This window comes from Lipotes vexillifer, unplaced genomic scaffold (genome assembly GCF_000442215.2).
Source record: "Lipotes vexillifer unplaced genomic scaffold, Lipotes_vexillifer_v1.1 scaffold982, whole genome shotgun sequence".
In the NCBI taxonomy this organism is placed as follows: Eukaryota; Metazoa; Chordata; class Mammalia; order Artiodactyla; family Lipotidae; genus Lipotes; species Lipotes vexillifer.
The window spans coordinates 1,621,424-1,635,918 of record NW_006789467.1 but is presented as its reverse complement, the minus strand read 5'-3'; the positions used below and the strand labels follow the sequence as shown (position 1 = coordinate 1,635,918).

Below are 14,495 nucleotides of genomic sequence, written 5' to 3'. Positions count from 1 at the left end.
TCTTTCCCATTCCTATCATAGACTGTTCATTGTCGACAAGGGGATGTTTCTACCACCCTCGAGGTTTCGTGCCACCCACAAAGCCCATGAACAATTCCCGGCGATAAACATAGAATCTGGGTAATAAAACAAAATCTAACCTTTTTTCTCCTCTGTGCTGAGTCCAGTCTCTCTTTCTCACAGCGGGCTGCGGGCACTGGAGTTGCCGGTGGGAAACGGGTGCACCAGCACCTCAGCTTGGGGCCGCGTGCAGAAGCGCAGCGCACGACACTCAGTCCAAGATGGCGGCGGCGGGCCGTGTGCAGAGACGCTGCGCCCGACACTGCCATCTGCAGCCAGAGCCGCGCAGGCCCGTGAGAACCCCGCCCCCTCCCCACCCTCGAGACCCTATAAAGCAGCCTCACCATAGCCTGTTTGGCTTGTCAGGAGAGCTTGTCCTCTCCACCTTCTGATCGGAGAATAAAGCCTTCCTTTGCTTCTCATCCCAGCCTGGTCTCCTATTGGCTCGAATGACACCGGGCAGGAGGACCCTTGTTGTGACCCGACTTGGGAGAGTCGGTGACAACTGGGCAATCCTGCAGCCTTAAGTTCTCTTGTCTTGGGCCTCACTAGTCTCCCCTCAATTTTAAGAGGAGTCAAATTGGCTGCCAGCCTGGAATCAGTAGGAAGAGAGCCTACTTCAAATGTTTTATTTCTTAACAACAAAATAAGAAACCAGACAAATTGGGCAGGTTAAGAATGGGCAAGACAGAGTGAACACTGGTGTTTGTTATGGACTTCAGTACTTCACTTTACTTTTTAATAGGATTGAGATTTTTAATTAAAATAATGCAAAGGGAATATAACTTCAAAAGATTTTGTGGGTGGGGGGGCCGGAGGGCTTCACTGGTGGCGCAGTGGTTAGGAATCCGCCTGCCAACGCAGGGGACACGGGTTCAAGCCCTGGTCCAGGAAGATCCCACATGCCACAGAACAACTAAGCCCGTGCGCCACAACTACTGAGCCTGTGCTCTAGAGCCCGTGAGCTACAATTACTGAGCCCGCGAGCCACAACTACTGAAGCCTGTGCGCCTAGAGCCCCTGCTCTGTAAAAGCCACCGCAATAAGAAGCCTACCCACTCGCCGAGAAAGCCTGCGGGCAGCAACGAAGACCCAACGCAGCCAAAAATAAATTAATTAATTTTTTTAAAAACCTGCTTAAAAAAAAAAGTACACTGAAATGTTCACAGGTAAAATAATATGATGCTGAGATCTGGTTCCAGATAAGGGGCGGTGAGTGTTGGTAGTGGACTGTAGACCGGAAGCGAGACTGGCTGACTGTCCAAGCAGGTGGACAGGTACGTGAGGTTCACCTCTGGAGACCAGAGCGGCTGCTGCACTCTTGGAGGGAGGCGATGGGAGCGGCTAGAAGGGGCTGTTTGACTATCCGCACCAACAATGTCCTCCGCCCTTGAGGGCAGAGCTCAGGGGGCACCTCGGAGGAAGTGTCGGGGTGCGCGGCCAGGCCGCCCCAAGGGCGCCCCCGCTCCGTCCAGCCCTCCCGGCCTGGCCGCAGAGCACCAGCAGGTGCTCTCGCGCGGCGCGGGGGCGGGGATAGGTGGCGACGGGCGGAGCCACGACAACAGGCGGTGCGCCTGCGCAGGGAGGTGCCGCCCGCATTTCCCAGGAACGCCCGCGCGCCTGGCCTCGTCCAGCATCCGAGAATCGTCTGCAAGCCGGAAGCTGTGCGTCCCCAGAGCTCCGCGGTCGTGGTCCCGGGAGGGCGGCTCTGTTCCGAACCCCTCCCTGTAGAGGGTGAGCGCGGTCTCTGGCCGTTCTCTCCCCTCAGCCTGACGGCGGGCCGTCCGGAGCGGGCGAGGGTCCCCAGTCTCTGGGTGGACTTACCCCGCTCGGGGCGTGCGGAAGGTGGGCATCGGGGGGAGGGGCTTACTGAGAATTTCTCAGAGTGGGAGGAGGGCGCAGTGCCGAGGAGCCACTTCCCCGCTTGTGTACTGAGTGAATGGCTGAATAACTAGAGGAGGGTGTGCCGAGTTCACCCACGTCTCCTTCCGCAAGACGGGAAAGCGAGTCCGTGACCCCGGCCGCTCCGGGAAGGGGGGACCTCTGACGACCCGCGGGCCCCCGCTCGGATGGGGACGGGGCTCGTGGGCGCCAGGCAGGGAGTGGTCGGCAGGGGCGGCATGGCCTCTCGCTTCGTGGGCAGCCGGCCGCCCCTCCCGTGTTAGCCCGGACTTCCGGCTGTGCGCGTCTGTACCCCTTCGCTTCCGTGCTCCAGGGCTCTCCCGGTTGATTTTGCTGTCCCAGAGCTCTCGCCCTCCTCTGCACACCCCGAGCGTTGTTCCTTTTGCTAATTCGTCTGGTGTTCGCTTAGCCGGTAGACCTCAGCCCGCACCCTGTTGTGCAGACGCAAGAGTCGGCTGATTTGTTCTGTGAAGAGTCAGAAGGTAAATAGTTCAGGTCTCTTGATGGTCCACGACTTTGTCTTTGCAACAGGAAAGCAGCCAGACAATATTTATAGGAATAAGTGTGGCTGTGTTCCAATAAAACTACTAATTGACGCTGAAATTTGAATTTCATGTGTCAAGAGATATTCTAATTTTTTTCAACCATTTAAGTTTCATGTAATGTATTACACTCTAGTGTAAAGCCTGATGCTCAAAAATGAGATCAAGTACTCCAGGTGTAGTTTTAAATCAGTGTACAGTGTAGTGAGATCATTACTTTTCAACTTGTGGGTGTAGGTCTGATTTAGTATGACCTAAGATTTTTCTTCAGGAAAAGGCCTCTACTCCGTAGTCTTGGAACAGGCAACTTCATTTTGCTTCCTGTCTTCTTACCTGTAGGCAACAACGACCCCTCTTCTCAGTGGAAGGGCATTCTTGGGAGAGACAGTAAGGCCACGGCCCTGAGTATCCCTACATGTTTGTGCTGGTATCTTTACCTGGGCCACTTCTCAGGCTTGTGTTTACAGCGAGCAGCGTGTCCCAGGACAGAGCATGCTTGCTTGCCGTTCACTATAAAAGGAGTGATTTCCCCAAATGTTGCTTTCCTGTGATGCAGTCCCTCCATCTAGGCCCACCGGTACCCTCTTGTGATTGGGGTGGGGATGAGGAAAGCAAGAGTAATTGGCTCAGATATGAAGTCTGGCTCCTGCTCTTGCCACGAGTAATAAAGTTCTTTGTCTTTGACCCAGGAGTCGCATGTCTTGTGCCAGCACCCATGAAAATAACAGGCTAGTTTATTATCTTGGAAGTCAAGTAAAATCTCAGACCCTTTGCAGTTCTGGATGGACATGTAAAATGATTCTTTTTTCTGAGGAAACAATCTTGATTATTGTGCAGAGGTTCCTGCAGAGCTGCACTCATCAAACATTTATTGAGGGCCTACTTCCTGCCATGTGCCTGGCGCTGTGCTTGGTGTAGGAGATACAGAAGTGAATACGCCAGTCTCTCCTCCTGGGAGCAGTGACAGCCGTCCATGGCTCCTCTCTGCCTCACACCCCAGTCCAAGTCACCAGCAAGTCCTGTATTCTACCTGCAAAACACACCCAGTACTGGGTCACTTCTCAGCACCTCTACCGCGACCACGAGTTCTCCTCTGAATCACCTGTAAACACACCTTCCTGATTGGCTTCACTGCTTCTGCCCTTGCTCCACTTTGGAACATTAGGATCACCTGGGCAGTGAAACACTGAGGTCCAGGCCCCATCCCAAATGAAGTAAATCAGCTGCTCAGGTCATTCTAACGTTCAGCTAAGAGTGAGAGCCACTGCCGTGGACGGTGAGATGCTGAGGGCTTTTCAGCAAATGGTGACACAGTCACATGCATTCCTCAACCTGCACAGCTGCATGTGGTGGTCCTGGTTAGACGTCTTTACTTTGGCAAATGTGGCAGATACAGTGAGAGGTGCAAGATCTGGGGTAGGGTGAACACTTACCTGGCTACAAAATAAACAAGAGCTGATGAAAGGCCTGAAATGAGGTAGTGGCTGTTGGGATAGAGAAGAATGAACCGGAACATGGAGGGGTAAAGCCCAAACCCGATGGTCCAGGTGGTCATTGACCACATGGTTGCCGAACGGGGAAAAGATCTGGGTGGGAGACCAGAATGGGAAGTGGGAGGGGAGTGCATTGTTTTGGGGGCTCTTCTCATATAAAGATTTGAATTTAAAAAACACGGGGAGACAAAAAACTTTCAATGCTCTAATCTCATCAAAATACGTAATTAGGTACATACTTTCTGTGTTCTCAGTTTTCACTTAACAATATTTTACAGGAAGAACTCAACTAAGGGCTGGAGCCATGGGTTCCAACCCTTGTTCTGTCACACTGTGTACATGACCTCAGGTCAGCATCCTGGGCTTCACTTTCCCCGTCTACACAGCAGACTCAATGCTGCTGACAGGCTTACACACACATACATACATATCACTGCAGTGCACATGCTTGCCATGTTCAATGGTTATAGTGTTCTGAGGTGGGATAATTATAATGAAATAGAGCGCCACGAGGAGAGTAACCGAAATAGAGGGCTGGAAGTACATTTACAGGCACATGCAAGTGAATTCATACCGGCCGGAAGATAGAGCGTTGAGTGAAAACTAATGGCTTTAAGTTTTAAAGACCAAATAAAAGTTTAGCAAGAAAAACTAGTACTTTGCATGAAATACTCTCAGAATTCAAATTTAGATCAGAAACCTGTCTTAAGGAAATGTGATGGGAAAGGAGTGTGATTAGCTTATCAACACAGTAAATCATCAAGACACTTCATAGTTAAAACACAACATAGTTGGTGTCCTTCACTTCGTTGCTCTTAACTGCCCTCTACTTAACCCACTTGCCAGGTTGACTGACATGCTCCCGTCCTCTGGAAATGCGCTGCTGACGGCCTTGGCAAAAGACCTCTTGTGGTTAAGTTTGCTGCTTTCCTAGGAAGCGTAACACTTGTGTTCTCTCCAGTTTAGTTTGCTCAACAAGACTTGTTTGCTCCCAGAGTCCTTTGTCTGGGAGGTAATTATGTCTCCCATTACATAGATATTGTGTAACTGATGAAACTGAGGGCAGAGTTGCCTTTATGCAGACTCAATGGTTGGAAGGGCTCAGCCCATTTGCTAAGCACGCCCAGTAGCAGTGAGCCTGCCCACTGCCCAGATCTGGTTTCTAAATTGCTGCCTATTAAAAAGAGCCAGGGATTCCTGGAGAAATGGCTCATGTCATACCTGGGGTATTTAAAGTGCAAGGTGAACCTGAGATGGCTTTGTCAAAAGGCCATTAAGTGCCCAGGGCTTCCCTGGTGGCACAGTGGTTAAGAGTCTGCCTGCCAACGCAGGGGACACGGGTTCAAGCCCCAGTCCGGGAAGATCCCACAGGCCGTGGAGCAACTAAGCCCGTGCACCACAACTACTGAGCCTGTGCTCTAGAGCCCGCGAGCCACAACTACTGAGCCCGTGCGCCTAGAGCCTGAGCTCCGCAACGAGAAGCCACCACAATAAACCCGTGCATCGCAACGAAGAGTAGCCCCCTCGTCGCAACTAGAGAAAGCCCACGCACAGCAACGAAGACCCAATGCAGCCAAAAAGAAATAAATACATTTACAAAAAAAAAAAAAAGGCCATTAAGTGCCCAGAGATTGGAGGGGTAATGTCAAAGGACAAAAGGGCTACTTGAAGGGTTCTAACTGGCCAAATCTGGGATAATTAGAGCATCAGAAACAATGATCATAATTGTTTGTGACACACTGAATCACTTGTCATCACTGCCAGTGACTCCTGACTCTGAAAACTGGTAATTTAAGGAAAGACTTGAGCATGACCCTACGTGCATTCCCAGCCAATGAAGGAAAGCTCTTCCTTAAAGAAGTAAATGTAAAAATGATAGAAAATTGCCATTTTGCAGGGGGAATTCCCTGATGGTTCAGTGGTTAAGACTCCTCGCTTCCACTGCAGGGGGTGCGGGTTCGATCCCTGGTTGGGAACTAAGATTCCACACGCCACATGGTGCAACCAAAACAAATAAAGAAAATCGCCATTTTGCAAATCTTGACGAAATGATTGATTCCGGCAAGGATCATCATCATTGGATCCCAAAACCACCAGATACAAGGCTGTTGGTAAACGGGCTATCCATGCATTGCTGGTGTCAGTGCACAGGTTATCTATTAACTGCAACAGCAAAAACACACCTTACACTGGGAAGATGTGGTGATCAAATTCTGCATCACAGATAGTTAGTCAACCAGATATTAATGAGACTTTTGTTGTGATGCAATATGAAATACATCTGTAAGGTGTTAATGTCAAAAATTTGTAATCTGAATACACCAAGCCTTTGGCCCTAACTGCAAATTTACAGAAACTACAGGAACAAGAAAAACAAACCACATGTAAACAATCAGGTACATCCTGAAAGTCAGACATTCTACAACTGATCTGCTCTATTTAAAGAAAAAAAAGAAGTCCTGGAAAAAAATCAAAGGTGGGAAGCTGTTTTAGGTAGATGGAACAGACAATCATGTGTAAGGCTTGCAATGAGATTGGATCAATAGAGAAAATGGAAGCATGGGCTGAGCACTAGATATTAGTGCTGTTCATTTTTTGAGGTACGTAATGTTACTGTGGTTGTTTTTATGACATGCATGCTTAGTGTTTAGAGGTGAAATGTCTGTAAGTTACTTTCCAATTGTTCAGTAAGAAATATAGCAAAATGTTAATTTTTAAATCTAGGTGGATATACAATTTGTTTTATTATTATTTAACTTTTCTGTATATTTGCACATTTTCATTATAAAAAGTTGGAAGTAAGACTACCTGTTAAAAAAAAACTTCAGGGCTTCCCTGGTGGCGCAGTGGTTGAGGGTCCTCCTGCCGAGGCAGGGGACACGGTCTCGTGCCCCGGTCTGGGAGGATCCCATATGCCACGGAGCGGCTGGGCCCGTGAGCCATGGCCGCTGGGCCTGTGCGTCCGGAGCCTGTGCTCTGCAGCGGGAGAGGCCGCAACAGTGAGAGGCCCGCGTACCGCAAAAAAACACAAAAAGACAAAAAAACCAACAAAACTTCAAAGCGTGGATCAGACAACTGTAAAAGTGGGAAAAACACAAAGATCTCGGATTCTCCACTATTATTATTATTGTTATTTTATAAGAGCGTCAATTGCCTCAGTGTTTCAGTGGAAGACCTTATAAATGCATTATTTACATAAAACACACAAAGGTAGGAAATACAAATCAATGCAAAGAAAGGCGCTATGGACTGTAACATTCCACACATTCATTCCAGGAGAAAACAGCGTTGTGTAAGGTATGAAGTGCTATTATAAAAATTGCATCTTAAATACAATGGTTATTTTTTTAACATGATAACTATGGCATAAGCATAATTTGAGTATTATGCAACCTGGAGAAAATCTGCACTTTGTGAAGGATGATTCCGTGACATCAAGGTTAACTATTAGGAGGACAAGGGGAAAGCAAGTTCTTGAAGAAAACACTCAACAAGAAAGACTTGAAGATGCTGGTACCCCAGGTCCTTAGCCACTGCCCCACCCCCCACCCCGCCCCTGGCCAACCAGGTTTTTCCAATGTCCAAATGAAGCTGCATGGTCAACACATGCTTAAATTGGTATTTATGACACCAGAATTTATATCAGGTTTTCCTCACCTAGCTCATCTTTCCTCTGCAAAGATGTCCCATGATTTTTCAGGAATATCCCCATTGCTAAGATTTGGGGATTCTCACTCTTCATTTTTATGTAGTTCCTGTCACTAACAAATAACCAATATTTGTTACATATTTCTTTGCATGTATGCACCAAAAAGTATTTAAAATTTTGCCAATTTCACTCCATATCAGTTACTTCTACCTTATTACTCAAGTCTAACTTGACTACTTATTCATTAATTCAACCAACATAACTTGACCACCCACCATATGCAAGGCACTGAAGAAAGAAACAAGAGCAAGAGGAAAGGTCAGCTCTCAGCACATGGTCTTAAATTCTGAGTGCAATGCTGTGGATAGTAAATAGTATTTTCACCCGTTTCTATTTGCGTTTCTACCGGTTTTCCTTTTATGCTGTTTGGGACCCCACAAACTCAGTTATTATTGTTGAATGATTACTGTATCAATGATAGTTTCTGCGTCAACTCTTTTTCCAATGAAACTTTTTTTCCCTGTTATTTTAAGAGTAATCCCTATTTTACTTACACATACAAGGAGTACCAATTTCAATTATCCTTTTGAAATTAGTCATTTCAGTTTCAGTTTCTTCTCATAAACAGGCTGAATTTTGCTTTTTAATTCAAGTAGTCACTCATTTTCTTAGGTAAACCAAGTCCAGCAACACTTCAGTTATAACAGTTGCCTCTGTATTATCTTTCCTCACCCTTACGTCTTCAATTTTTTCCCCCAACCCACTTTCTGCACTGAACTCAAACCTATTTTCCACTACTTATTTTTTCCTCATACTATTTAAATAGCTGCTTTCATTACTTCCTTAAGATAATGGGGCTGCATCTGGCAACCCATTTTAGCAGGTTTCTTAGGTTCATTCCAGGACATACTGGTTAACATCATGTCCTTGACTTCATCTTTCATTACTTTAGAAAGCTTTCTATTGCTTAAACCAGCTGTGGTTTTTGGAATTTAAGCCCTGGAAGAATCCAGTTAGGAAGTTTGGGCCCTGAGCACAGCAGGCACTCAAGAAACATGTTTCAAAGGAAGAAACAGACTTTCTACAGTTAAGTCACAGGGGAACTTTAAGGTACGAATTTTGGAGTCAGGTAGAAAAAAAAAAAGTATTCTTGGGCTTCCCTGGTGGCGCAGTGGCTGAGAATCCGCCTGCCGATGCAGGGGACACGGGTTTGTGCCCCGGTCTGGGAAGATCCCACATGCCGCGGAGCGGCTGGGCCCGTGAGCCATGGCCGCTGAGCCTGTGCGTCCGGAGCCTGTGTTCTGCTACGGGAGAGGCCACAGCAGTGAGAGGCCCACGTACCGCAAAAAAAAAAAAAAAAAAAAAGTATTCTTATTTTTTTCCTTCTGGATTACAGTTGTCAAAAGCTAGTGAAACTAAGTCTAATATGTCTTAAATATTAAGCTTGGGGGTTTAATCTTTGCCTGTAAATTTGTACATGTCTAAGGATTATAGACACATTAGCTTCTCCTAACAGATCATCTTTCATTAAGCTTCTCTTTCTTTAATGTTTCAGTACTTAAAGCGTAATTAAACCGTGGTCACATAGAAATTAAGATACTTTCAACTTTGTTTTGTTTTTTTGCAAACCTACTGGCTCCACATGGCAGTTATGGCATAATAGGAAAAGGGAAATAAAAAGGGGGAAGGGACCTTTACATATTTAAGGCTTCAAAGCTAAGAAGAACTAAAGGCCTGAAAGCAGCTTTTTTTCTGTTACCCCAGGATTACTCTCTGGTGTGAAAGCTCTACTGGATGGAAGCTTTCCCAAGTTACATTCGTAAGGCCTCCTTAAGAAGTACTTGAAACATGGTAAGAGTTGATGAGTTATAGGACTTTGAGTACTCTTACTTTCCTAGGGTTTCTTTCTGGAATGAATTAAACTGGTATCAAATAAAGGTTAAGAAGTGAATGTTTTCTTCTTAAATTTCACAGTACATTTAAATAGGTTATATCCACATCACTAATTCTGATACTTCTGCTGAGTGATAATCTAACCCATATTGCACTTCTCTTGAATAATGTTTCTAACACAGAATACAAAATAGAATTTTAAATGGTTAAGTTTTAAAACCTAAATGAAGTCTCCCATATGCATTAATTACGATGTTTGGCACCTGTATGAACACGCTGATGCTGAATGAGGTTTGTACTCTGGGTGAAGGTTTTACCACATATACGGCATGCATAGGGCTTCTCTCCTGTGTGAATCCTCTGGTGCTGAATAAGGCATGTTCTCTGGCTAAAATCTTTGTCACATTCGTTACACTTATAGGGTCTTTCTCCAGTATGAGTTCTCTGATGCTGATTAAGTGATGATGAATAAATAAATGCTTTCCCACATTCATTGCATTTATAGGGTTTCTCTCCGGTATGGATCCTTTGATGCTGAGTAAGATTTGCACCCTGTCTATATGCTTTCCCACATATATTGCATTTAAAGGGTTTTTCTCCGTTGTGAATCCTCTGGTGCTGAGTAAGGTGTACACTCTGGCTGAAGGCTTTCCCACACACACTGCACTTATAGGGTTTCTCTCCGGTATGTGTTCTGTGATGTTGGGTAAGGTTTGCACTCTGGCTGAAGGCTTTCCCACATATATTGCATATATAGGATTTCTCTCCAGTGTGAGTGGTCTGATGCTGAATAAGAGTGGAGGAGTGAGCGAAGGCTTTTCCACATTCGTTGCATTTATAACACTTCTCTCCAGAATGAATCCTCTGATGTCGGATAAGGTAAGTGCTCTGACTGAACACTTTCCAACACTCATTGCATTTATATGGTTTTTTTCCTGTGTGTATCTTTTGATGCTGAAGGAGGTGTGTGCTCTGGCTGAACGTTTTCCCACACTCGTTGCATATGTAAGGTTTTTCTCCAGTATGAACTCTCTGGTGATTAATCAGCGATGAACTGTGGCTGAAGGTTTTGCCACACTCCAAGCACTTGTAGGGTTTCTCTCCCGTGTGTGTCCTCTGGTGGATGGTGAGGTGTGCACGCTGGCTGAAGTCTTTCCCGCAGTCATCGCACTTGTAGGGTTTCTCTCCCGTGTGGATCCGCTGGTGGATGGTGAGGTGTGCGCGTTGGCTGAAGGCTTTCCCGCACTGGTGGCATTCGTAGGGCTTCTCTCCAGTGTGCATCCTCTGATGTGCAATGAGGGATGAGACTTGTCTAATCTCTTTCCCACATTCTTCACATTCATAAGACTTCTCTTTGGCATGGCTACTTTGGTGTTTGATGAGGGATGGGTACTTTCTGAACTTCTTCCCACACACATTACACTTATAAGGCTTCTCTCCGGGGTATATCTTCCTGTGTACGATATCATAAGAGACGTGATTGAAGGTGGCCTTGCTTTCGTCGTACACAGAAGTTTTATCATCTGACTGGGTATCAAACTGTATCATTAGGTTTGGATGCTTTTCAAAATTACTTCTATATATATCATATTTATAGTCTTCTGCATGATCATCTTCTTCTGAAAGGACTGACTTCAAACTGAAATCTCTCTCGTTGGTGGGAATTCTTCTGAAGGTCTCTGTTGCTTGCCCCTCCAATCTGTCATCATAGTCATAGGGTTCTTCCAGCTTAATGGTCTTGGTTCCATCCTTTGTGAGTTTAGAAACATTTTCCACCGAAGTACACTCTTGGGCTTCTGTTTCCCATTCTGAAATTGAAAAAGTACATAAAAAGTCTTCCTCTATTTGGAAAAAGGAAACTGCCAAAGCAGAAACAAAATAATGAACATAAATAAAATGCCTAAAAAGACTATGGACCATAACATGGTCCTTAATGCTTGGGAAAGGAGAATAAAAGGGCAGAAAACAGGAGTAAATTGTTGAAGAAGGAGAGGCTCCTCCCTATTCAACACGGGTGTGGAGTTAATAGAATAGGTTAGGTCAGGCAACAGAGCTAAGAAGTGAAAACAGACGATAAACTGTGGGACAACCTGGGATGACTTTTATTACACAAACATCTATAATCATATAAGCTGTAATTTACATAATGGGTCATAAAGCAGGCTGACTGTCACCACCCCTCCTTCCAATCTACCTGCACACTGTACGTAATATTCTGGAGGCAGTTTCACGGTGTGTGTTCCATGTTTTAATACGTCTAGTAACTCTTACAGCCTGAAGTCATGGTTCTCAGGGGTACAATCCCCAGACCAGTGGCATGAGCCTCACTGTCACCTGAAATACGTCAAGTGACTGGGCCCCTCCCAGACATACTGAGTCAGAAAACGGGGGTGGGGCTGAGCCCTCCAGGAGGTTTGAATCACACTGAAGTTTCAGGATCAGCCGCTTAAAGGATAAAAGTTAAAGAAAGAAAAGTTAAAATACCTCCACTCAGTACTGAGACCCCAAATAATCTAGCCTTTTCTACTGTACTCCCTCCTCTATCACAACTCATATTCAGCTTAAAGTTCAAAGTTATCCACATAACTTAGAACTATGTCCTTATAGTCTTCTAAAGGTGCCACTAATTCCAGACTCCAGGCTTCTCTTATGACACCTTCTCCACCTACTGAAAAAGATGCTTATGGCCCAGCTCATGTTTCTCTCCTCCTTCTTAGAATTCTAAAGTACAGATTAGGTTGAATCATATGAAACTGCCTTTTTTGTAGGTCAATCTGGCTGAATATCAGCAGTTTCATATGGTCCAACCTAATAAAATATTGGGCCCATGGCAAGAACTTGGCTTTATATTATTATTTCACAGTTTTGTGTGTTTCTTGTATTTCCAACTCAGATGCAAACTCTGGAAATGGCTTATGCTTCTTTTACATTTCCTTCAGAAAAGCACACATTTTTAAATCAGTCAGTTTACTGGTAATTCAGAAATTAAGATCATTAAGCAGGGCTTAAATATGTGTATATAACTAACTGGAAAGGACCGATTAGAAGTGTTAAATATCAAACAGTGGTGTAATATCTCTAGCAGAAGAGATCAGTGTTGACCAGGTAATGAAGGAACACTTTTAGGGCAGATCTGGTTTGGGCTGAACCTGAAAGAATGGCTGGGTCCTGTATGATGTAAAGACCATAAAGTTCTGAGACAGGAACGGCCATTGAAAGCCAACACTACTGCTAGATTTGTGAATCATCAAAGTTTCCATTCCCTCAGGTATGACTGATGAGATGCCCTAACCAAAGGTTCAACTTATACATCTCTGAGCTGATAAGAAAGTGAAATCCTCAAAGTCAAAAATCAAGTGAGAGCAGGAATACCAGAAGTCAGCGAAAGTTGAAGCTGGCTTCCTGAGACACTCCTCCATCCTGCTGACGACCTTCAGCTTCCCCTTGAGGGTGCAAGGGGCTCGGGAGCCAGAAGACAAAGCCTGCAGCCAACCTGGGGCAGCTGGCAGGAGTCTGCACACTCTGTGCTACACCCTGTACAAGGACAGGCTAGAAAAACAAACATAACCCAAACACCTCACCTCTACAAAAGAGGACCTTGCCTTTCTCAGTTTTGTGCTCTTTGGTGGGAGCAAAATCTCCCCCCAAAATACATAATCATAAACTGCCCCTCTTGTGGGTTTACAGCCTTAATTCAACCTGAATCACCTAAAAACCTCAAGTGGTCCCAGATGGGCAGCACCTCCCAGAAGATGGTCCTGACTCCAGCAAAGGCCTAGCTCCATCTTGCCATGGGTTTTCTCAGTGTTGAGAGTGTGCTGAACTCTCTCCCTAAAGAATTCACTGTATATTTTGGGTCATTCTGCCAACTAAAGCAAATAGGCCATAAATTATGAGAAGAACTAGCTTTTCAAGTAGTAGGACCCTCAAAATACCAGATGACCAGATAAAGTTAACTTTTTAAAAAAGTTAAGTAATTCACTCTAAAGTAGAGTATTATATTGTCATTATTGTTTAATTTGCTGTTAATGCTAGATTCCAGCATCAATACTGGTAGACATACTAGAAGGCAGTGGCTTAAATTAAAAAAAAAAAAAAAAAAAGGAATAGGAAAGCAAAATGCAAAAGAGTAGAGTGTACTTCTTTTGTATACAAAAGGAGAGATAAGACTATATTTATGATTTATCTCTTCAAAGAGAAACACAGGAAGGATAAACGAGAGATAAGTGAGCCCTGTAACCTACAGGAAGTGGACGGGAACAGGGCAGAAGGGATGGGAGTGTACACCTTTCTATAGTTTTGACTCCTGAACTGCGTTAATGTTTCTACATACTCAAAAATGTAAAATTAAATAAAAAAGAATCAAGAAACAAGAAAATACTAAACTTGAACACAAATGTAATCAAACAAGTTTACCTGTGTATCAAACTGTTAAGATAACCAGAAAGGAAGAATTCAAGTAACTCTGAACCCAGTATCCTCTATATCTTTAGTGGAATATATTCTAAGGACATGAAGGAATTTTGAGCGTTACCTGAGCAGTCTGTTATCTGAGAGATAATGATATACTTCTGAAACCATTTTTTGTGTGATTATATGACAGAGCAAATGAGCAGATATACTGATATTGGGAACCAGATGACTCATTCTGTGGGAAAGGAAGTAGAAAACAGATATGGGGAGGTACAAGATAGACTGCCCTTGTGGTGCTAGATTTGAATTCAAGTCACCAGTATGCACTCAGGATTCAAAAAACCTACAAACAGGGCTTCCCTGGTGGCGCAGTGGTTGGGAGTCCGCCTGCCAATGCAGGGGACATGGGTTCGTGCCCCGGTCCGGGAAGGTCCCACATGCCGTGGAGCGGCTGGGCCCGTGAGCCATGGCCGCTGAGCCTGCACGTCCGGAGCCTGTGCTCCGCAACGGGAGAGGCCACAGCAGTGAGAGGCCCGCGTACCA

General features: G+C 45.1%; 1 protein-coding gene and 1 pseudogene across 1 annotated transcript in view; one reads left to right on the top strand and one right to left on the bottom strand.

The window, feature by feature from the left end:
- The window catches only part of LOC103081428 (NAD-dependent protein deacylase sirtuin-5, mitochondrial pseudogene), a 16,832-nt pseudogene extending 16,423 nt beyond the window's left edge, over nt 1–409 (top strand).
- An 8,780-nt stretch (nt 410–9,189) lies between these two features.
- The window catches only part of ZNF287 (zinc finger protein 287), an 11,723-nt gene continuing 6,417 nt past the window's right edge, over nt 9,190–14,495 (bottom strand). The window contains exon 6 of the mRNA XM_007462655.1: nt 9,190–11,347. Within this exon, the coding sequence (XP_007462717.1) occupies nt 9,783–11,347 (1,565 nt within the window). The 3' untranslated portion in view covers nt 9,190–9,782. The remainder of the gene's footprint in view (nt 11,348–14,495) is intronic.